This window comes from Lepisosteus oculatus, chromosome 12, assembly GCF_040954835.1.
Source record: "Lepisosteus oculatus isolate fLepOcu1 chromosome 12, fLepOcu1.hap2, whole genome shotgun sequence".
NCBI lineage: Eukaryota > Metazoa > Chordata > Actinopteri > Semionotiformes > Lepisosteidae > Lepisosteus > Lepisosteus oculatus.
Window position 1 is genome coordinate 22968879 of NC_090707.1, and position 22966 is coordinate 22991844.

At 36.0% G+C, this 22966-nt stretch overlaps 1 protein-coding gene across 1 annotated transcript; it reads left to right on the forward strand.

Annotated features, from left to right (window-relative positions):
- Window positions 1-2552: 2552 nt before the first annotated feature.
- igfbp5b (insulin-like growth factor binding protein 5b) lies at window positions 2553-18187 on the forward strand. Its single transcript, XM_015359282.2, has 4 exons — window positions 2553-3393; window positions 11989-12200; window positions 12334-12453; window positions 13234-18187. The coding sequence occupies exons 1-4, from the start codon at window positions 3060-3062 to the stop codon at window positions 13366-13368; spliced, it is 801 nt and encodes a 266-aa protein (XP_015214768.1). The 5' UTR covers window positions 2553-3059; the 3' UTR covers window positions 13369-18187.
- The last annotated feature ends 4779 nt before the right edge of the window (window positions 18188-22966 follow it).

Here is a 22966-nt window from a genome sequence, read left to right on the forward strand (position 1 = left end):
CTTGAAGTGGTTTTATTTAGTGTCCAAAGTATGTTAATTGATCACAAATGGACATTACTAGCAGCTTTTGGCTTTAAATCTAAGTGAAGCAATGATGATGTAAACCTTTTATTTTTTCAGAACTTCTACAAGTGCTGCAATTTCCATGGTTGTGACAATGACATATGGGGATACAAACCATAAAAATATGCATAGTGTAAGCTTTTTAAAATAAAATTCTAGCATCAGTGATACTTTCAATACCCACACACTTACCTATAAAGTATATAACTGCATTAATTCCAAAATGTAATACACCTAATCAGCTAAAGGTGATTAAAATAATTTTGTACTGCTAATAATTTGTACCACCATCATAGTAGGTGCTTTTTCATTCCACATCATTGTTGTTGATTTCCTTTTCTGTCTAGAAAAGACAAGACAAGATCTTTCTAGAAAGTACTTTAAAATCTGATAGAGGAAATGAAAATATGCTACATAACATTTGTCAATGTTGTAAGATTTAAAATAGCAGTTATATAACATAAAACAACAATAACAGTTTCCATAATTACTGTATAAATACTGTATTCAGTGTACCCTAACTGAAAAAAGGAATTACAGCTAAAGCGCCTATCATATCCATATACTGTAGATATACTGTACTGTATATATTCCCTGCTATGATCAAATGTACCTTATAACGACTGCATACATTCAGGTGTAAAGATCTAATTACAGTTGTAGGTGCCAAAGAATGCTGGATATAATACTCTAACATTCATCATAAATTAATGGTGATGTTGGACACTTCGTGGCCATTTTTAAAATTGCCGAGAAACAAAGAGTTAAGGATCTTAATTCCTCTGAAGTCTCTTGTCATTGGTTGTAGCTCCTTCTAGTGGACAACTTAGATTGCTACAGAATCATTTATTAACAAGACTGAATTATAAAGACTGAAACGTAGGGAAAAAAAACTTCATTGACTGAAATAAAAAATATTTTCTGTATTATTATTAAACCGAATAGAAAAGATTCAAGAGTATTGCATTTGCCAGGGTGAGGATGAATACAAGAAAAGCTACTGTAAAAATAAATTGTCCACAACAACTTTACCTAATTTGAATTTTGTGATTTTTAATTGTGAAATCTAATATCGGACTTAAAACGAATGCCTTCAATTTACACAAAGAACAACATATTTCATCTAGGAAGGCCAAAATTCGAAAATTCTCAAAGGCCAGTTCCGTACGCCAGTGAATTCTGCAGATAAACAGAATTTTGGTGTTGTGGTATAATTTGCACGGGCAACACGTAAAAATAAAAACAATGAAAAATATGTCAGCTTCTCTCCCAGTTTAAAGAGCACATTTCTACCTTTGTGTTGAGAACGGTGTCCAATAGTTAGGACAGGTGCAAGCTTTATAACGAGTCTATTAATAGAAAGAAATGGGCATTGACAGCCCTGTTATCTAAATACAAAACAGGGACCTTAGCAGGGGACGCATGTGCACCAGAATCTAAGGCCTGCATAGACTGGTTTTGGGGTTACATTAAAAGCTGATTAATGTATTCAAATTCACAAGTAAAGACAATACAGATGAGAAGTCTATTGTCAAACATCAATGTTGATGACGGTGGAAATTACTATCATTTATTTACATACGGAAATACATACGGTGATTCAAACGGAAAAATGAAATGTACAGAGGTTAAAGTTCCAGGTAATTTAAATAGGTTGTTCACAATTCATCCTGATTTACGTCATATGTGAATTATCTACCAAAACGGAAATACCATATGTCAATTAAAAACACGAATACTATTTTTTATAGTTCTTAATAAAAACTGTATACAATTTGATGGTTTAGTACTATTCAATGTGCGCGTGCCTTTACTTGTTGATTTTGGTGAGGGTCGTATAATTATTTCGACTAATTTTAACGATTACTTTTGGGTTAAAAGTGATATACAGTATATAAAAGAATAGTATTGTTAAAACATAGTTATCGGCGCTTTTGGTGGTTTAAGCACCACATGTGAGTTTCTGTAAGCTATTGGACACTGCTTAAGACAAAGCATATTAAAAACTCGCAAAATCCTCAAAAGCTTTAGATTGTCTTTATTGAATTCTAATGTACGCGTATTGTTTCTACTACAATATCTATAGTGGAGTGGCATAAAGAGATGTTTTTTTTTTCTGAGACTAAGCTTCATGTTTAGTAGTTTACAACAGAACACAGAAACCGATAAGAAAGGCATTTGCAAATGCAAAACCTTTGGAATCAAGTGTCTGAATACTTTCCAGAGTATTTAAACCAGAAGCACGTATATATGGTGAACACGAGTCTTGATTACGCCTCCAGCTTCCTTGATTTGTGTTGCACTGGTTGCTTGTATTTCTATTCGCTCTTGGCATCATTTTAGCCTCAAGCGTAAAAGATAGATCCTATTGCAGGAAAAAAAAACTGGAAACTTGCCAGGACCCGCCCTGGAACCAGCACCTTACTGAGGGGACAAGTGCGCCTCCCTTCACCGCTGTTTGGCTTATTCATAGTTAGGGGTTTGGCTGTTTTTAAAAAGGCAAGCCTAGTCTGAAGTTGATCAGTCTGCTTAGAAAAGTTCTCCAGAGGGGAAACTGTTGGAATCGCTTAAAAAGAAAAAAAGGAAAAGGAGCTAGGCTTTTCTACACAGACTTGCAGTTGGTTGCAGACAGGACACCATTTTTTAAACAAAAGAAAGGATTTTAGAGTATTCCACAATCTGGTCGTTCTGCACTTTTTAATATTGGATTTTCATTTAAAAATAAGGAAACAAATCAAACTTTGCTTCATTCTGCGAAAACGTCATTTTTTTACACCTGCAGATTAGCACAACTGTATTTTTAGAACTCTCGAAAAGAATACAGGTGCGCGTGGATGCTAACATTTGTTTTTTAATAAACTTCCAAAGGCTTTGATATCAGCTTCCAGAAAAAAAGTCAAATCTGACGTGCGGTGGCAGATCATTTAAACATTTTGTTTAAATATATAAAATTATACATATATTTAAAAAAACGAGTTGCTTTTTGAGAGAAGAAAATGATCCTCGGGTTTTTTATGTTGGTGACATTTTTCTTGGGACTGTCTGGGTGCCTAGGGTCTTATGTGCCTTGCGAGCCCTGTGATCAAAAAGCCCTTTCAATGTGCCCGCCGGTCCCGGTCGGCTGCCAACTTGTTAAGGAGCCTGGCTGCGGGTGCTGCCTGACCTGCGCTTTATCAGAAGGTCAGGCGTGTGGTGTGTATACCGGAACATGCACGCACGGGCTCCGGTGCTTGCCTCGGAGCGGTGAGGAAAAGCCGCTTCACGCCCTTTTGCATGGCAGGGGAGTCTGCACAAATGAGAAAGGATACAAACCGCACCATCAACCGATTGGTAAGTGCAAGATATGTAATGTAACCTAGCCTCGCTGGAATGTGGATGCTGGACAGCGCGCAACTTTGACACTCGCTCACTGTGTTATCCAGTGTTACCTAATACACAATATAAAGAGTGATAACACGTTAAAAAACCTCCAACCGTATTTTTTTTTCTCCTCGACGGTTTTAAAAAATGTGAAACGTCTAAGGGGTGTTAGAAAATTGAGCACAAAGCAGCAGGTTCATCAAGGAAACTACGATTGCGCTACACAGTATTGACAACACTAAACGGTTGGTTGATATTATCATTTTAATTTCTTGTCTATGTATAGACAACATATTGTGTTGGCAGTGTAGTTGTAGAAAATATCTCTCGTGTTAAAATGTCTTTTGTCCCGTAAATTTGCTTTGATGCCAAAAGCGAATAGAAATACGAGCAACCAGTGCAAGACAAATTAAGGAGGCTGGAGGGGTAATCAAGTCGCGTTCACCATACTGTATATACGTGTTTAAATACTCTGGAAAGAAGCCAGACTATTTTGTGTATTTCAGATTGCCAGTTTCCTTCTCCTTACCTCAGTGGATTACGTATGATGCGCGAATAATTGTCTTTTTACAACAATCGATAAATATGAGAAAGTACCTACCAAGTTTTTCAGCCTCGAAACGACGGTATCACAGATGTCAGGGGCAGGTAGTACCATTTCAAGCATCTGTTTCAAACGTCCTGGACTGACACAGTTACTAGCACGTGCACCCGGGCAGACCAAATTTATGTGGAGTGTACTGCCTTAGAAACTCTTCCAAAATAATGACATCAAATTCCTTTAAGCTCCCTTGTTTCATGTTTTGTTTTCAATTATCAGTCAATAACACTCCAATGGTGTATAATTCCGTGCCCAGTTAAGGCAGTATTGGGGTTTCTGTACTGTTTTAACATAAAGAAGTGCAGATTTGTATACCTGACTTGGAGTGGAAAAACATAAATCTGCTAAAACGCTATTCTCAAAGCCTGTTCCTTTAATCTGAATGCCCGTGAAGAGGTTATCCATGTCTCGCTTTAGACCTGTTTCTGTCTTGTTAAGTGCCTGCTTGTCTTGGTCAGTGTCATTAAGACTAGCTGTTGTAAAAGCTGAGCTTTTGCATCATCCTGGGAATTATTTCAGGGTATAAGGAAAACTACTAGAGCAAAATCTTTACAGTTAATACTGTAGTGTTGCTGAATTACTGTCCGGATACCATACATGTACTGTAAACACATATGGTAGCTAATTTTGCCCTCCTTTATATAACCATGCAGGTTAAAAAAGTGTTATTTCTCCACCCTGAACATTACTAAACAGAACGCTATTATACAAAGATAGAAATGAACAGCATTCTGCAATTAGTTCTTTGCATTACAAATCCTGCTTCTGGAAATTTCCAGATTGAATGAAGTGGACATTAGATTCCTGGGGGCAACAGATCTTGGCTGGCCTGAGCTAAGGTTTATATCTGTGGGTGGTGTCGAGAGTCGGATTACTGTTCACAGATTAAATCTGAGTTGGTGGAGGGTGGTGTGCAGGGGGGGAGGAAGGGGGGGAGGGCAATTAAAAATGAATGAAGGTCTGACTGGCTATAAGCAGACAAATCTGAATCAATATCAAGTTCACACTTAATTTACCCAGGACAAATGTATCCCAGCTGCCTTTAAACACCAGGAGCAATACTACTGGAGTCGGTCCTGTGACAGCATTACCAGTCTTCCTTTCCTTATGCATTTGCCTCACATCCAATAAGTGAAGAATCCTAGACCTGGATTGTTTATTCTTGTGTAGGGAACCCTTTTATATGGCAGATAGAGCTACTGTATACATTAGTCAGCATGTTGCTGGGATACTTTTGGAAACAATTCATTTTCTGTATATATGGCAGACAGATCCCTCTAATCATGTTTAACCTGATACGCTTCTCATATCTCACAAATTCTGTTTGGGGAGGCTCTTTCTCCACTCACACAGACACCTTATCCTATCTCGTTTTTAAATCTATGCAAATCTTCAAAAAGGAAAAAGTCCCCTCTCTGTTAATATATCCCCTAGCTAAATTATATGTAAAAATGGGAATCTTTCCTTTCCATCTCTCTTAACATTGCAGTGGGCACACAGTTGCAGTGCAATGATTCAGCAAAATGTTTTTGGAACAGTTCTTTAAAGCTCTGTCGATCATACCAAGATGTATTTAGAATACAGTTTCTCATTTCTGCTGGGGTTTTGTTTCGACCCAGTTTTACTGACCGAGACCAGAGATGTACATGGGAAATTCAAGTGTCCAAAACTACCCAGAGAATAATGTAGGATCTGGCTGAGTGAGGATTAATGTCCAGGGTTTTTATTTTATACATTCATTCTTCCCCCCAGAACAAAGTCTCATTATACTGTTACTGGATTATATTTGCATGTGTAATTGAATCGTTAATTGGTTGATTTTATGAGACAGTGAAATGCTCAAGTTGGCATTAAAGTGGCCATAACCTGGCTCTTCTTGCCAAGGGTGCTTATGATTTGTGGCTTCACACATTATGAAGCGGTGTGAATTTGGAACATCATGACTGGTGAACTGCTGCCAACAGATATGACTTCATGGCTGCAGATCTTTGCCCTCGTAGATTTTAAAAAAGTGATCTACATTTGAACAGATTCTTTGCCAAGAAAGAGCAAAGATGATTAAAAAGTGACTCCAAATCTAGAAATGTCGATTTTGGCACAAACAGCATGCTGTGTCGCTAAAATGTTGTATGATCTTTCATAAGGACCAAGAAGAGCTTCAAGTAACTTGGACAGAATTAATGTTATTCAGTACATACAGAGTAAAAGTGAAGCAAGAAAAGTCTCAACAAAGCAAGGCAGCACCTTAACTCAGAAATTAAGGTTTTACATTGGTTAGAAGGCTCACGAAACATCAAGAGCAACAGCTTTATATTGTTTGTATGGTACTTCACAATTGTGATGATGTATTTTGCAGCATGTTTAAACTACAGTTAAGATATTAACTGTATCATTTATTTTTGTCCATATCTTTCCATTTCAAATGCCTTATGTTTCAAGAAAGTTTTTGAAATTAAAACAAAACAAATAACTTATGTGTTGTAAAACCAAAATTAATTTAAGACTATGTCTGATTATCCACTTAAGACACCTGGAAAGGCATCTGTAGGAAACATTGTGTGGATTATTCATACTGATATGGGGTCCTACTCTTGTTAGATCCTGACATAGATACTTAACATTATTTTCTTAAGAGGTGACCTCAGTATTGTTGCTCTGTTGAAGACACCATTCCATTGAGTACAAAGTTCTCATATGCCTTTTGTCACTCGTAGCCTTATCACTCAATAATCAAACTAGACTTTTTCCACTAAACAGAAACAAGAAGCATAGTTTTTGATACAGTTTTCAATCCCATGCTTTGTGATACTGTGGGAAAGTGTAGTTTTCTGACCACCAAATGCTGTTAGGGCTTTGAGGTCACTACCTATGCTCTTCTTGGCAGTGTACTCCAGCATTTTTTATTACAGCAAGCACTTCTTAATTGAGACTTGAATAGTACATCTCTGCTATTTTTAACTTGGCGGCAGCAGGATGTTGGACTCAAGTATAAGCAGGAAACTAGTTTGATTACACTCTATTACTTCTTTTCGTTTGGTATTATGCTTATAAAATGGTTATTTCCTGTGAAGTGTTAGCTACGCAAGGTCAATGCAAATTGAGTGGAGAGAAAGGAGCAATTGTAAGCCAGATACAGGAGCACGAAAAGCTAAAGGTAGAAAATGGCAATTTTGCTCCCTTATTACATGCAGATTTGCAAAATATGCACATAACCTTTGCCTTTAACAACATCATATTTAAAGAGAACAATTCTGACAAATTGTTAGACCTTTGTAGTATAGAAAAAAATACTTTATTTCAATCTTGGTTTTAGGCAAAAGATCTAGACTATAGATCAAAAGTTATGAAAACATTTTTCTATATATGGAAGGTTACATTGATACTTTGGAGAGAAACCCACATGTTATTTGAAGAACAGAATTTAGTTTGATTAAATTATGGACATTTTATCTGTCAGCTGTCAAAAATGAAGATTTTGCTTTTTTCAGTATATGTTTAATGTATATAAGTATTATAGAATTACTGCTTTAAGACAATGATTGGTATTCTGAGTGACTTTGGTATTCCTATTATATGAAAAAACATTGTCAGACAGAATTTTTCTTATGTTACAATTGAAGATGTATTACTAGAGATTATCTTGACTAATCTGAAGACACCTGTCTGTAATTACGTGACCAAACCTAGATATCATTTTAAGTTCTTATTCTGATTCAACTATTAGTTTTTTTAACTGTTACAGATATCGTGCAGAAAGCAACATCAGCTTTGATGAAAACATACATATTGTATGAGTAAAAAAAATATTTTGTCTGCATTTAGATATACTGTATATGGAAGAAAGATTTCTTCTTTCTTCTGCAGCAGTGAATACGTAGGGCTTGCTTGATCATGGGAGCTGGGACAAATAAACACTTGATAGAATTACAGTAACTGAACTCTGTACTAATGTTGCTCTACAACTCAGTAGTGTCTTATGTACTTGTAGGTTCATTATTCTGTTCTCTCAAAAATGTTCTAAACACTTCTTTAAAGTATACTTTCTAATCACTGTTTACTAATTGTGTACAAAGATGCAAAGCAAGACAATCCCAGGCAAACATTCAACCAATTAATTTTGTACATCCACTTCAAAGTTGGTCATTTTATGTTTTTGTTTTCCCATGGCCCTCATCTCCTCCCTGAAGGTCATCATCTGTACAACAGTTAATTCAGTGGAGCTTTTTGATACTTTGGAGCAAAATAAGGGCCTGGGAGCCATGGTTGGGTAGCGATGTGCATTAAACAAATTAATACAGCTCAGAATGCCATCTGATCATTAGCATTATCTGCTTCCACCCTTATTGAGGTTCAATGCTATTTTTAGTTCGTTTTCATTATCTACTTGAATGAATGTCTGCAGAACTTAATTGCTACTTTAATAGCTGTCATTCTCCGGAAATTGGTGTACACGTAGCCAAACTGGTCTGCTAATACACACTGTGGGCCAGGATGTAAAGTTCAAAATTTTGTTATGATTTTGCAAAAATGTGGGGTTAATTTACTTTTACAAGAGCTGCTTCTTCTAGCAGTAAGGCACTTAAGATATTCATGAAGTATAATTGGCCAGCATGTATGTTAATATTTAAAGAGACCCATATCAGGTGCACATCCTTTACCTCCTCAGTATCTCTGGTCTTTATGGAAACTTTAGTGTGATCAAGCAGGTAGAAACAAATTTTATCTTTTATGCCAAAGCAGATCTAAATAGATGGACTGCACATAATGTTTATGTCATGAAGTTTCTCCAGCACTTTGTCACTGTTTCAGATATAACATATGGGTGAACTCGGCTTCTTTTAGAAGCAGGGAAAGGCTTCACAGCAAAATCAAATTTTGGCACCAATCCTTCAGCACTGGGGAAATAGACAAGGGGTAAAAAGAATGGCTTGACCCATGTCTAATGTGACACGGGTAGAAAACGGTAAAACCCGTTAATAGCATCTACTTGATTAATTATCTTCATCTATCTGTGACATATAGAAGGTGGTTGTGTTTCCTGTGTGACGTATGTGACCATAACATTGTGTTTTTCATGACTTGAAATATGTCATTTAAGGATCCCTGGAACTGCTCTTTTTCAACCAGCTAGCCATTCAGAGAATACAATAGTGGTGGATTGTGCTCCACCATTTAATAAAACATGCTAATTCTTATCAAGTTACTGTTACAGATCCAGAGAAATCTACTATTGCAAGTGTAGGCAGGCTAAAGATGAAAAACTGCATAGAGCTGCCTGATCAGCTTCATTCTTAGGTTCAAAGTTTGCATTTTGACTTCAGACACCGATGTTCATCCAGAGTCTGTCCAAAGTTGACTACACTATAGTTTGTTATGCCATCAATCTTAAAAAAAACAAACAATTATACCTTACTGATTTTAAAAGATGTTTGCAGAAAGCAAGTCCCAGAGTGTATGGAAACTAATTTGTATGATTATTTTTAATCTTCCACCCAGCTGTCCTCTAATATCTCGCTGCTGTCTCTGCAACAATACTTGGCACATTCCCTCAACATTCCAGCCAGACTCTGCCTTCCAATTGCCATTCTGTCGGATTTCCTTACTGGATAAATATAACCACAGTCATCCACTGGCACAGTGGTTCAGTTAGTCTTGGACTGGCAGACACCCCAGTAATTCTATGCTTACTATATAGTAATACCTGGGAGAATGACTGTCTTCTTGATGGTCTGTGTACACTGGATAGCCTCAAGAAACCTGTGCCCTTGGTGGTGCTTATTTTATCTAGGGAGCACAACTTCTTCAGGATCCATAGAGGCTGAGAAAGGAAAGTCAGGCAGTGGTTGTTTGTGTTTCTGTTTCACAGTGACCCCTATAGATGTACACAGTGGGGCCAGGTGGAAACTGGGTGGAGTGCCTAGCAACATTGAGTTGCCTGACCTACCAGATTGACAGCAGCCTTTCTATCTGGGTGTCCTTGAACATTACATGAACTATAATGTATAAATAATCAGATTAATATTTTGAAGCTAGGGAGGAAAACTGATAGATATGCTTAGAGACAACTTGCATTCTTTTAAAGCAGGTTTTAAAGGTAATTTATAGTTTTGTGCAGATGTTAATTGGTGTTATTTCTTCTTGAACTTGCTAATATCCAGAAGTTGCCAACATGCTGGAGCAAAGAGATACAGCTTATAGGGAGATACTGTATGTAACAAGGTTCCTGGATTGTGAAGATCTTTGCATATGGATAGGAACAATGACGTTAGCATGCCAGACGACTAGATTCCTATGTGAGACCACTGAATTGCACATCAAATGTCAAATTTGATTTCTTTTGGAATTATCTTCCACAAATATACATATGCATAGTATAGTATGTATAGTTAACTTAAACTGTCATTCTTCCAAACACATGTATTATAGTCAACAAATGTCCTATGCTATAACAGACCACTGTTAAAAGACCACTGTACTTAATTTGACAAACAAATGTTTGGTGTAAAAGTCTAAGAAGAATCTTAAATTCAAAATCTATAGTTTGTTCCATTTCTGGACAGTTTGGACAGCTTTTATTGAACATGGGCATCTTTAATTGCACAAAACTAAGTGCCTGAATATTTGAAAGATTATTTTTACATTTTAAATACAGTACATTCAGAATCCTAGCTACACTGTCACTTCTTTGATGGACAAACATTGATGTTCTTGTCCAATAAAGTATTCGAAAAATATATCTTATGTTTGAATAGTTGAAAATCAATTTTCTGTTTGTTTGTTTTTTTACCAAGCAATAAACTTGCCATTAGGCAGCAGTTTTGTCCACCTCTGCCTGTTGCAGCCCTGCAGTTGCCATGGTTCTGTGGTTACTGTGGCTTCAAATGGCACTTAGCATGAGTCAGGGCCGTAAAAGATTCTTCGAGAAGCTGGTAACTTTCCACTCGATTCGTATAGCCACATTTTTCAAATTGAAGCAAATCAGGAAGAGGTCAAAAAGCTCGGACATTTTGTACATCTTAAAACCATTAACTTGTTGAAGGATGCTGGATGTACAAGCAGAAAGTTAGGGAATTTCTGTTGAAAGCTTTATCAATGTGTATTTTTTCCAAGTTTTTAGTTAAATATGAGGAGGTAGATTTCAATGTTCTCAATAACCTGTTTCCAACTCTTCATACTCTAAAATGCAAATACTCTTCTGAGAAATATTTTGTTTGCCCCCAGTCCTCCCCCCAAGACTGTTACTAGATCACATTCTAGCTAGTTAGAGCATCTAATGTTCTACCTGAGTTTTGAAGAGGGGATGGGTGGCAGATGAGAGAGAAGGTCGTATTCAGTTCAGCAGTAGGCGATCAAATGCAAAAGTGCCCCCTGGTGGAAGCTGTTTTGTGTCTGCTGTACCTCAAATTACAGGGAGCCAACCAGACATTTTAAAATGTTTATTTTTTGTACTTTTATATGTGTAGGTTAATTATTTCTAATTTTAATATAATACATTGTTAAATTTTCCAGCCCCACAGATGTGTTCACAAGACATTACAGAAAGGAATTTGTTGCTTCATTTGATAACATATATCATGCATCTTACTTTAGTCTTTACATATTTTTTTTCCAGACAAAGCATTTCACAAATGGTCTAGTTCTAATTTTGTAAGTTAATTGAACTTTTCTTCAATGCTTTACCGTGTTACCAAAAATTAAGGTTCTCGTAAAATATTATTTTGTTCGTAGTTTGCATAAACATACACTTAATTTGGGCCAGTTGCACTTAATTTCAGGTTGCTTTTGTTGCCTTCGGTATTGTAAGCTGTCTTAGTACTCGGTTGGTGCAGTTACGAGAATGAAATCATGAAAATATCTGCTGTTATCTCATCGTTTAATTATTATGACAACCTGTGGGATTTCCAGCAGATTTTGTTTATAAAGCATATGTATCCACAAACAGATCATTTTATTGTTTTATTTAGAGCGAGAATCACGAGAACATGAAGAACCAGTGACAGCTGAAATCACAGAGGACCTGCACCCTGCCAAAGTGCCTCTCCATCCTAAAGACCCCATCCGTGGCAAGAAGGCAGAAGCGCTGCGTAAGGAAAAGAAGAGACTGCAGGAAAAATCCCGATCTGTTGGCAATTTAGATTACTCTCCACTCCCCATTGACAAGCATGAGCCAGAATTTGTAAGTTCACACAGAGGGGGGAAGGGTGTGAGTTCTTAGCACTGTAATGTGTTAACAATTTGATTATACCTTGCTTGTAATGTAAGGTAGAACTGAAATGAACTTGCAGGTTGAACTTGCTATGTTTTTTAAGGGTCCCTGTCGAAGAAAGCTTGATGGAATTATCCAAAAGATGAAAGATACGTCTCGGATTATGGCCCTGTCTTTGTATCTTCCAAACTGTGACAAAAGGGGCTTCTTCAAGCGCAAACAGGTACTTTTTATATGATTTAACTTGACTACCATGTCTGATGCAGTGATGCGATATTTTAAGTTAAATGCTTAATGTAGAAGCAAAATGTACTTTTTTCAAAGAAGTAGCTGTGTTCTCTGTGGAGACTAAATACTTTATTAAAGGCCCCAGAGCAGTCCTAATAACTTTTGTCATCTCTGATCTACTGCCAGCCTATGCTTTAACTTCAATAAAGTTATTTAAGATATCTTAATTGTATAGTCAAAGTATTTGATTTTGACAGAATATCTCTTGTCATCTGTTGTCTGTTAATATATCATCTGGATGATGATACTGGATGTAAAGGCCCCTCATGTTATATGTTCTGTGTCAATAAAATAAATCAGCTTTTTAACTGGAGTCTGGATACAGGTCTCCAGAATGTCAAATTCAAAAGACCTGAGGATTTCTCGTATATCATTCTTGTTTTTAGAAATATCCTTTTTCCCCAGTGGGAACCTTCAGTGATTTGGCAGTAAAAGACTTGTTCTGTTCATTTTTAATCATTAAGGAGATACCCTTTAAAAATACAGGAATCTGAGGCTTTCATGATGTGTTTGACTCTGAAATGCCTTTAAATGGATTGCGGCTACACAACAAAAGCAAAATTCCCCTTCCTCTTTCAAATGAGGAACCTGTCTGACAAATTACCGGCCTCAATCCAGCTGAGCATCGTCAAACCCAGTGGCTTTACACAGTGTAGTCTTGTTCCCTTCAAAGACTGATGTGCTTTTTTTCCCCCTCATTCCCCCTGTGATGCAGTGTAAGCCATCCCGTGGGCGAAAACGAGGAATATGCTGGTGTGTGGACAAGTACGGGGTTCAGCTGCCGGGCACTGACTACAGTGGAGGAGACATCCAATGTAAGGACCTGGAGAATAGCAACATCAATGAGTGAGGAACAGCTCTCCCTGAACACATGACCCAGGGCCTGCCTCCTTCCTTCCTGCCCGTCCGCCCGCCAGTCACTTTGAGATTCAAAATAAAAAAAGGCATATGAACCTTTGACTGTGCACTCAACTCTAACTAGCTGGACCCAGTAGGGCTAGCCCTTTTTCTGTCTATTATGTGACCTCTCTGAACAAAATGAGCTGGGTCTGAGCAATTCATTTGTAAAAATATATACATATATTTATATATTTTTATAGAAGCTGAGGTTTGAGCACCAAACTTTATTTCTTTTAAAGTTTAATTAAAGCAACAAAAGGCACGTCTGTGAAAAAAGGCTTTGTCTTTCACGTCTATTACTTTGTGGCATCAGGAGAGATACCAGGAACTAATAATATAGGCAGAATGATGATGCATTTGTTTGTTTTTCAAAAACAAAAACACATGAGGTAGGGATCTGCTGAAACAGTTCTCACTATCCAGGTATTTGTCCTGTCAGAGCACTTATTTTGTAGGGGAACCTCATTTGCTTCTTAAATTTATGATTTCTTTAGGTTCAATGTATGTGTTTTTGTGAGTGTGTTGAGAGAGCGAATTTATAAAAGAATGTCTTTTTTCCTGTCATTGACACTTCCACGATGTTTCCTGTGTATTAATACTGATAAAGGAATCTTTCTGGAAGCACACTCTAACGTCCTATAGAGATAGGGTGTTTCTGAATTTAGGAACCATAGACCAAGCTTAAAACCAGCATTCTGTGGGCAAATAAATAATATGACTCCTTTAATGGTCCATTTTACCAGTTGTGCCTATGTAAACAGAAACTGTCAAACAAATCACATTAATTTTCACAAAGAGTGCTATTTCTGCTGCCTAAAAGAGGTCAAGCAATACAATTTATATATCTTTGTTGTTTTAAGGGATTCTGTCTTCAAATATGCAGAGCTTTGAAACTTGATTGGAAACTGTGAGACTGCATGATGTGGTGGCATGACCACTATCTCTGTCACCTAGAGTATCTGATACAATATATCTATTCACAGTTCAAAATTGTTGGTGGTAAAAATGTTTGCTTGTTTTTTTGTCACACAGAGATCACTTTGCAACTTTTTTAAAGGATTTTGCATTATTTTTGATTGATGTAGCTACTGCATTGCCTATTGTTTTCTGAATTCCTTTGTAAAACAGTTTCATTACTCCAAAGTTTTAACAGACAAATAAAGCTGTCTTAAGGTTTTGTGAAGATGATGCATAGTCTCAAATATAGTGAACGTGGTGCATTGACACAAAAATAAGCTAATAGATTCTCTGGGGTATTGTCTGGTTTGATTCAGTTTGTGCTGTATTCTTTCCTTCAGTGAAGAAATAGCTTGCTAGTTACTGAGCTGTGTTTTTGAATGTTATTCAGTCAATTAGTCTGAATAAGATTCTGAATAGAGACAATAAAACATGTGTAATCTAGGTTTTAGTGTAGGTTCGTTTCTGTTACAAAGAGCTAGGGAAAAAGCCTGGCCCCTGCACAAGGGTTTTTTTGTGTACTTGAGCCAGTGTCCTTTAAAAAGAACTAAAGCACAAGCTTTCATTATGATGATGTATTTGCATAGTTTATTTCAGTCTGTCACAACTGAAAGATTGTTGTTCCTCTTAACTTATTTGTTTCGAATTATATCAGCATGTTAAGTCAATTGTAAATTGAATTCTTGAATCACCAATCGAAAAAGAAAAGGAAAAAATAAATACACTGAAATAAAATACACACACTATCACAACAGGGTCATTTAGATTGTGGCCTTAGACCTGTATGGAAATGTGAGTGCCTTTTCTACATGCAAATATTTTAGATATTTGAATGGAGTTTTAAATAGAGGCCTAGAATATATATGCCGATAAATTAAAGTAAATGACTTGGAGATACCCATGTAACATAATAGTAATTATGATATATTGTAGCAACCGCAATTAATCCAGCCATATAATACTGGCAAATAAAGGTGTATTGTCTGCTGTTTAGCAAACTGCACTTTTTTCTAGTTCAGTGGATGTTCTCTGTTAAGCTGATTTTTTTTTCAATTGGAATGATGAAAATGTTCTTTTATGTCACAAAAGTACCTCAGCATAACACAAATGTGTGTCTAGATAAATGTGACAAGCGATGAACAGTACAGATAACTTCCAATTCATATATTTCTGAATATTCAAAGTGACCATTCCATACTTGAAGCCACAATTTGAAGTTTATTTATTATTAATATTACGACCACTTTTTTGGTCATTTTGTAGTCCCTAACTGCCTACATCAGAACGGAGCAGAAAGGCTTTTAATGAGTGATGCCAGATCACTGGAGCATCACAACATATCAAAGATAGTCTTGTTGTCCCGCAGCTTTAATTTTGGTTTTCTCGGCATGAATGGTTGTGCCTCTTCAGAAAAAGATGAAGATGAATTCTCAGATGACTTGATTGATAGATTGGACCCCTGTTTCTATAGGCAAATATGAAATCCTTTGATATAATACACAGTTTGTACCGCAATTGGAAATAGAAATATAAAACATAACTTAAATCTACTTATCCCAAAGGCTTTACTACTGCTTTGCTGTTTTTAATATTTAAAATAGGACAATAAATGAAAAAGATAGGTATAAGTATACTTTATAATAAATCCACTAAGCATTTTAAATTCCAAAACTTGTCAATTAATTTCGGATTTCTTTGTGGCTCATAAAATTTCAATAATTGATCACAGATTGATCTATATATATTAAAAATAGAACACATTTTACTTTGCCAATCTCTGGGGAAGCACTGCATTTTCAGAACAATGCAACACCCATAGCACTCTCTTCTTGCTCTTACGGTTATCCCATTGAGCAGATCAGTTTGCATAAAAGCAAAAGCAGCCTTCATCTGCTGCATTCAGTGCACTCAAATCCTGTCACAGAATATTTTAGTGCAGTTATCATTCAGACAACAAGTAATGAGCAGCCAGCAATTTGTATGTTTAAAAAACACAAATGTTATCCAGATTGATTTTTGCATTACGGCTTTGTGAAAAAGAAAATTTCTATAAACTTTGAAAACGAAATTGAAAAGAGGAATGCAAAAATTCCACAGTCTTTTATGGATGTGTACCTGTGTATTACTTTAAAAGCAAACTGAGCCCTGGGTCTATAATCGTGTAAAATGTGCACACATGCTGGAAAAGCCATAAACAAGTTTGGTATTCATGTTAAATCGGCATGAACACAGAGACTTGTATAGAATGTTCTTTAAACTAAAATAAATCTTTTTTCAAAGCTTTTGAGCCACTCTTAAAAGCACTGTTAATGTCTGGCATTCAGTCAGCTCCATCTTAAATTTCTATCATTAACACCAGAAATTGAAATAAACTCAGCTGAGAAAGCAGCTTGCACTTAAAAAAAATGACTTCTTGCTGTACCTTTAATAGCAAATTCCTTTTACTTTAAGGAACAGATGCTGCTTTCCATTGGAGGTTTTCTTTAATAAGGTTTAGAATTACTTTGACAGGGGCTGTGCAGCCCATGCCTGGGGTGTGGAACAAATTCAGTTAAGTATAACAATACTACTAATATAAAAACAAATTCCGCTACTACACAACAAAAAGAATTTCTGTCTTAGAGTCATTTGGAAAAGAGCACAGAACAGTCAGGGATTTATCAGAACTCTGGTCTCTGACAGGCAATTGCTAAAGGGTGACACAATCAGCACTAGCATCACATAGATGCACTTAGCAAATGACAAAGATCTTTGGAATCTGAGAACTGTAGAAATAATGGAGGTAGTAATCATAATTATTTTCTTCCTGCTCACTCCCTTTTTCCCTGGTAGAACTGTTCCTAAACACAAGGTGAGCGAGAATGTACATTTCCCTTTGGTTTGTCGAAGTGTTAACAAAAGGCATCAGTCTGTCACAGTGAGACAAAAAAATAAATGTTTTGCAAAGACAAGATAGTTTTTTTTTTATTAAAGTCTAATAAAATAGTTTCTTCCAGCAGGTTAATGTAGTTTATTTTATATGGCCTACAGAGTTATCCTCCTACTATGTGCTGGAATGGTTATTTTCCTCTTGAAATACTACATTCAACATCATATTTAGAGCAACTAATTAATTGCAAGGATCTCAACCAAAGAAAAAGCCTGAAAAGAACTTACATTTCGTACAAAATTCAGATCTAGGTTGCTCACCACACTTTTTAAATGGGAGAGGATTATGATCATATATATACAAACATTTATCTGGAAAATAGTTTCTGAAATTTCTTTAAAACATGCCATTTGATGCAAAGCATCCTCATGTTCAGGTGCTACAAATGACAGTAAATTACAGAGCTCTGATGATAAAGATCTGGATTTTAATAGCTTTGTTATTTAAAATAGAAATGTAAAAGTTCAAATACACCACTTAAAACCAGACTTAATTGTTAGGTTTTTTTAATTAGCCTAACCCCAGAAGTGTCCTCCAATCAGATTCTGTGTCTCCTACCTGGTAAGACTACAGCAATAATCACAGCTCTCATTACAGTAGCTAACTATAGCTTCTTTTGAATGCCGAACTTTTTTTCATGGAGAAGAAACAAACTATTCATTATCTTAACATAATGTAAACTGGTTTGTGAAAAAAAAATGTGGCAGGAGAAAAATGTTCAGCATTTGGAACTTTGCTGAAAAAATAAAAAAATCTCAATTTATTAAGTGAATATCACTGTGTAATATTTATTCATCCTGTAATTTATGTACTCCTTTAACCTTTGTCTTTTTGTTATGACAAAGCATTTATTTAAATAAAGTTGTGTATTCATTTAAACCTTGGAGGTGTTTTGTCTGAAAGTTCTTGTATGCTTTTATTTATTTATTTTTAAATGCAGTTTCAAATGCCATGATCACTAAAGCTAGTTGTACTCTATATCTCTGATGTTACTAGTTTGAACCTGGATCATGACACTCACCAAGAAGAAGCACACAACTGGCTGAATGTTGGGTTAGGATTAGTCAATCGGGTTCCTCTTGCCTTTTTATGGCTTTTCAAAAATCATCTTTACAGTAAAATCAGTAAGAGCCAAACCATTACCTCTGCTATCAGGCATATTAGGACTTGTAATGTGTCAAAAGACAAAGGAAGGTTTCATCACTCTGGTCTCCTCCCCTGATAGCTGATGTGTGGCGAGTTTACTGGGGCAGTATGGCTGCCGTCGCATCATACAGGTGGGTGCTGCACATTGGCGGTGGTGGAGGGGAGTCCCCATTACTAAATTACTCAAGTATAAAGCACTTTGAGTTGATTGTCCAGAAAAGTGCTAAGTATAATTCATTATTATTATTAATTTAATTAGTATTACTATTATTATTATAACTTCCCTTGACTTGAATAACACTAGTTTAACAAAGTATCCTAGCATTTTGTTGACCTTTTTATAGCTTCATCCTATTGTCTTTGTCATTCTTACTCCATGTTTTTAAGGCTCTGCAGTCATCTGCCCTTGTATGTACCTGGTGTCTGCCCTCCCCAGGGTCTTATAAGAATGCATTGGCAGCTTCTAAAATGTTAGTTACCTCCCCATTTTTCTTTCACTTATGAGATGAACATTTGCAGAATCGCTAGAATGTTTGACTTTAGATAACAAAATTGTCATTTTGTGTTGATTTTCCACAATTCCAAATCACCATGTTTCACTGTAGTGATATACACAGCATACTGTATGTCAGTTAAAACAGAATTCATTCTATCAATATTAATTCCACATTTTTACTACATTCGGAGCTCTAAAGTTAGAAATAGTTGAAAATCAGTATTTAAAGTTAGTTAAATTCCACTGTCTACTTTCAGTGTCTGAGAATTAATCACATTGTACTATGCTAATATATTACTATTTGAATGACCAATTCCAAGGTTCATTAAGCAGTTTCATAAAGTCAATCACATAATCTTCAAATATATTTATTTACAGTTAATATGAACTATTATAGGTTCAGTACCAATGTTTTGGAAAAAGGTTTTAATCGTAGAGCTGTCAAGATCATGAAGTAGAATACAGTGTAAAAGAAAGTTTCTGAAAATCATCACATTTGTGTCTTACAATGCACCTATTCTTCAGCCCAGTACAAACTGCTTGCCTACTATTTTTGTGTTGAGTTTTCTTTCTGGGTATATCTTTGTCAGTGGCCAAGTGACTTGTTCCTGGCTTCGACAAAAGACACTCTGAATGCTCAAACAAAAAAGGAATTTATTTTCCTCAAAATAATACAACAAACAGTCTTCCAGTGATCATCTTCCTCCCAGAGTTCAAGCATCACAAAACAATGCAGTACTCCCAAGAATAAGAGAGCACTGCAGTGATTTGGGGGATAAGGAGGAGGTATGTACCACTCACACTTCATAATTATCACATAAGGAAGGGTACAGGAGAGGTCTTGGAGTATTTAACATTTCATAAACAGGCTATCCTGTCACAAGCTTCCATTTATATAAGTGCTTTTTATGAACAATTTTATTTTTTATTTTCCATAGAAAAATAAAATACATAAATATTGAAGTATTCTCCACCAGCATGAAGGACCAATGGACCTAAAAAAGTAAAACAACTACAATGGAGAAACAGCAGCACTCAAAGACAACTTTTTAAGGCAGTTAGGCCAACTATCCTGCAAACATAGAGTAGGAAAGGAGAAATATCTTATTGTTTACAAGGAGCCTAATACACCCTTATATATTATAAGTAGATAATTCAAAGGATAAATAAGGTTCTATTGATAAACATTTTATTAAATAAAATAACAAAGGAAATAGCATATGAATTCTAAAAGGGTGATGCTGTAGTGAGATTTTGTGATTTCTCTCAGCTTACCAGGAGCCTTTTAGCGAACTGTTTGGGTCTACTTGGTGAGAACTAGGTTACAACGAGGTCACCATATCTGTTACAATACTAAAATACCCCCCCAATCAAACCCCTGTAATTCTACTCCCTTCAGAACTATTATCAAAGATGCTTTCATGCCAGTTAAACAGAACACTGTGTGGCTGCCTTTTTTCTTACATACTGTAGGTATGTCATGCATGAGACAAAACAGTATCATGCAAGTTTGGTTGGCTAATGGAGACCAAGGATTAAACAATGGGTGGCAATCAAGTAGTCAATCAAACTTACAATTATGGTTTATTTCCATAAAAAAGTTACTGCTGGTGTCCAAAACCATCATTAATCTTCTTCAATTGGTGATATAATGGTGATGATGCAAGGCTGTTAAGGCAGTAATTTCAGTAAAGCACTTGGCAGGGCCAAGGTAAAAATTACATATGGACTTTGTCATGATTCTTCCAACTTTGAGCAGTACTTTTTGTTATTGCATTGTCCTTTAAGTAGACTTACTCTCTGGATCACCTACTTGATTGGACTTTTTCCTAGAGAGTAGACCATACCTTTTCTTTTGGTGTAATCAGGAGGAAACAAATGCTCACAAGAAAGATGCCTCACTGGAGCTGTTAGTTCATCACAATGAATTTCATAGCATTTATCCAGATGTGTTTCTCTCCCATTGGATTTTCAAAAGTGAGGCTATCATGGATTATTGTTCCTTGTTTTCTTTCCTGGAGCTTTCCAGTCTGATCTAGTTGTGTATGCCTCACTGGCAACCCCCTACGTCATCTACATGGTGGTGAAATTTTTGACAGTTCAGACAAATTGATAGCTCATTCTCCATTCTCTGGGTGGTGGAGCATGACTGTACTTAGCATACTGTACTGTATATACATGGGAGTAGTGGTTTTATTTTTGAAGTTAAAAAAAGAAATCTGGAAAACTGAGCCAGAATGGAGTGTCCATGATTACAATAATGCATTTGCTCATGGGCAAAGTACAGTAGCTTACCTTAGGTTGAGTACTAAAGATTTAAAAAAGTATGGCCTAATGAAAGCTGCCATTCAGGAAAATTAATGGATTTCTGTCCAAAAAGGTAAAGAAAGTAGTTTTATAAGACCAAAGTCCAGTCAGGTGATTCACCAAGGGAAGTATGCAGCTTGCTAAAAGACCGGGAATGGAAGTGATTATGTTCAAAGGGGAAATCAAAGAAGGAAATACTAGATAAGATTATTCTGGAACAATATATTTTGTCTTCAGTTATGGGAGCTTTGCAGCTGGGTAAAAAGACACAGCCCAGTGAAAGGCACTTGGACTTGGACTAAGTCTTTAATTTCTCACACTAGGCAAACTTCTAGGCAACAACAATTGTCTAACCTTCTTCTGTCTTCAGTTTATTCTTTTACACAGCTTACATATTATCTGTGGTCACAGAACATTAGGTGGTCACAATCCAAATGGGTAAGACACAATGCCCTCCTAAAGTATTGGGACAGCAAAGTGAAAACTGAGTTTTGCTTCTCAGTTATTTGTAATTGTGATGATATGATGACTAAGTGCAGTCTAAAATATGCTTTATTTTGGGTAATTCCATGCAATTATTTAATCCTATTAGAACAAAACCAGACTGTGTTCAACCCAGTGATTTAAAGTTACCATAATTATGCACACACATTCACTTTAAGTACATTTACAAGTATAGAAACTGAATTTGGTTGCTTGGCTTTGCACTTGAGGTAATAATTTCTTGTTTGCAGTCCCTTGAGCTCACCAAATTCCCTGAGTTCACAGTAATCTTTGGCTGAAGCCACTTTGAGTTTTTGTCTATTCTTGGGGTGTTTTGACTTCAATTGTGTCTTCAGCATGTAGAATGCATGCTCAATTTGGATTTATATCTGGGCAAGTCCATTTCCGAACATTTTCATCTTTTTTCTCCTGATTAATCTGGTTTCATTGGCCATATGTTTTGAATCATTGACATCCCAAATCCTGAAGTGCCACCCAATTATATGAAAGCATTTTCTTCTACATAAGCAGACATTTACAGGTTTCAGTAAACATCAGCATTGATTCTGCTTCACCATTAGTTTCTTCAAAAAATGAGTGAACCAGTTCCATGATGAGGTGGTCCTCTTTGGGACCTCTGCAGCTCCCTTCTTTCACCACACTTTAACATTCCAACACTTTGCAAAAGTAATATCTTATACAGTACATCCGCCAAACAGCCATTAAAAAAAAAACTTTGGACTTTCATGTAAATTCTAATCTGGCTTTTCTGGTTTTTGCACTGATGAGAGGCTTATATATTGTAGTGTAACCTTTATAATTCTTCTTCAGACTTTCAATTTTAATACCATTACCTCTGCAAGCTAGAAACTGTCACCAACAGTTGTTTTAGACTTTTTCATGACAACTGATAATTTCTATGTTCAGCTTAGGATACTTTTCTTGGCTGATCCAGTCTTGGTCAATTAGTAATTATACCTGTGGTTTCGTTCTTCTTCTGTGAACTCTCTGAAATAGATATAATGAAAATTTAATTCATGAAAGAGGTTTTATGAAAACTGGAATGAAAGACTTATTCTAATACATTCGGATGGTACTGTGTTTTTATTTCATTTAGCCTGCATTGAATATTTTTAGGAATAATTTGAAACTTTCAATTTGAAATTTGTGAGTTTATCAAACAACCAAATTATGCCTAAAATAAACATACTGAGTTAACAATCAAGTTTA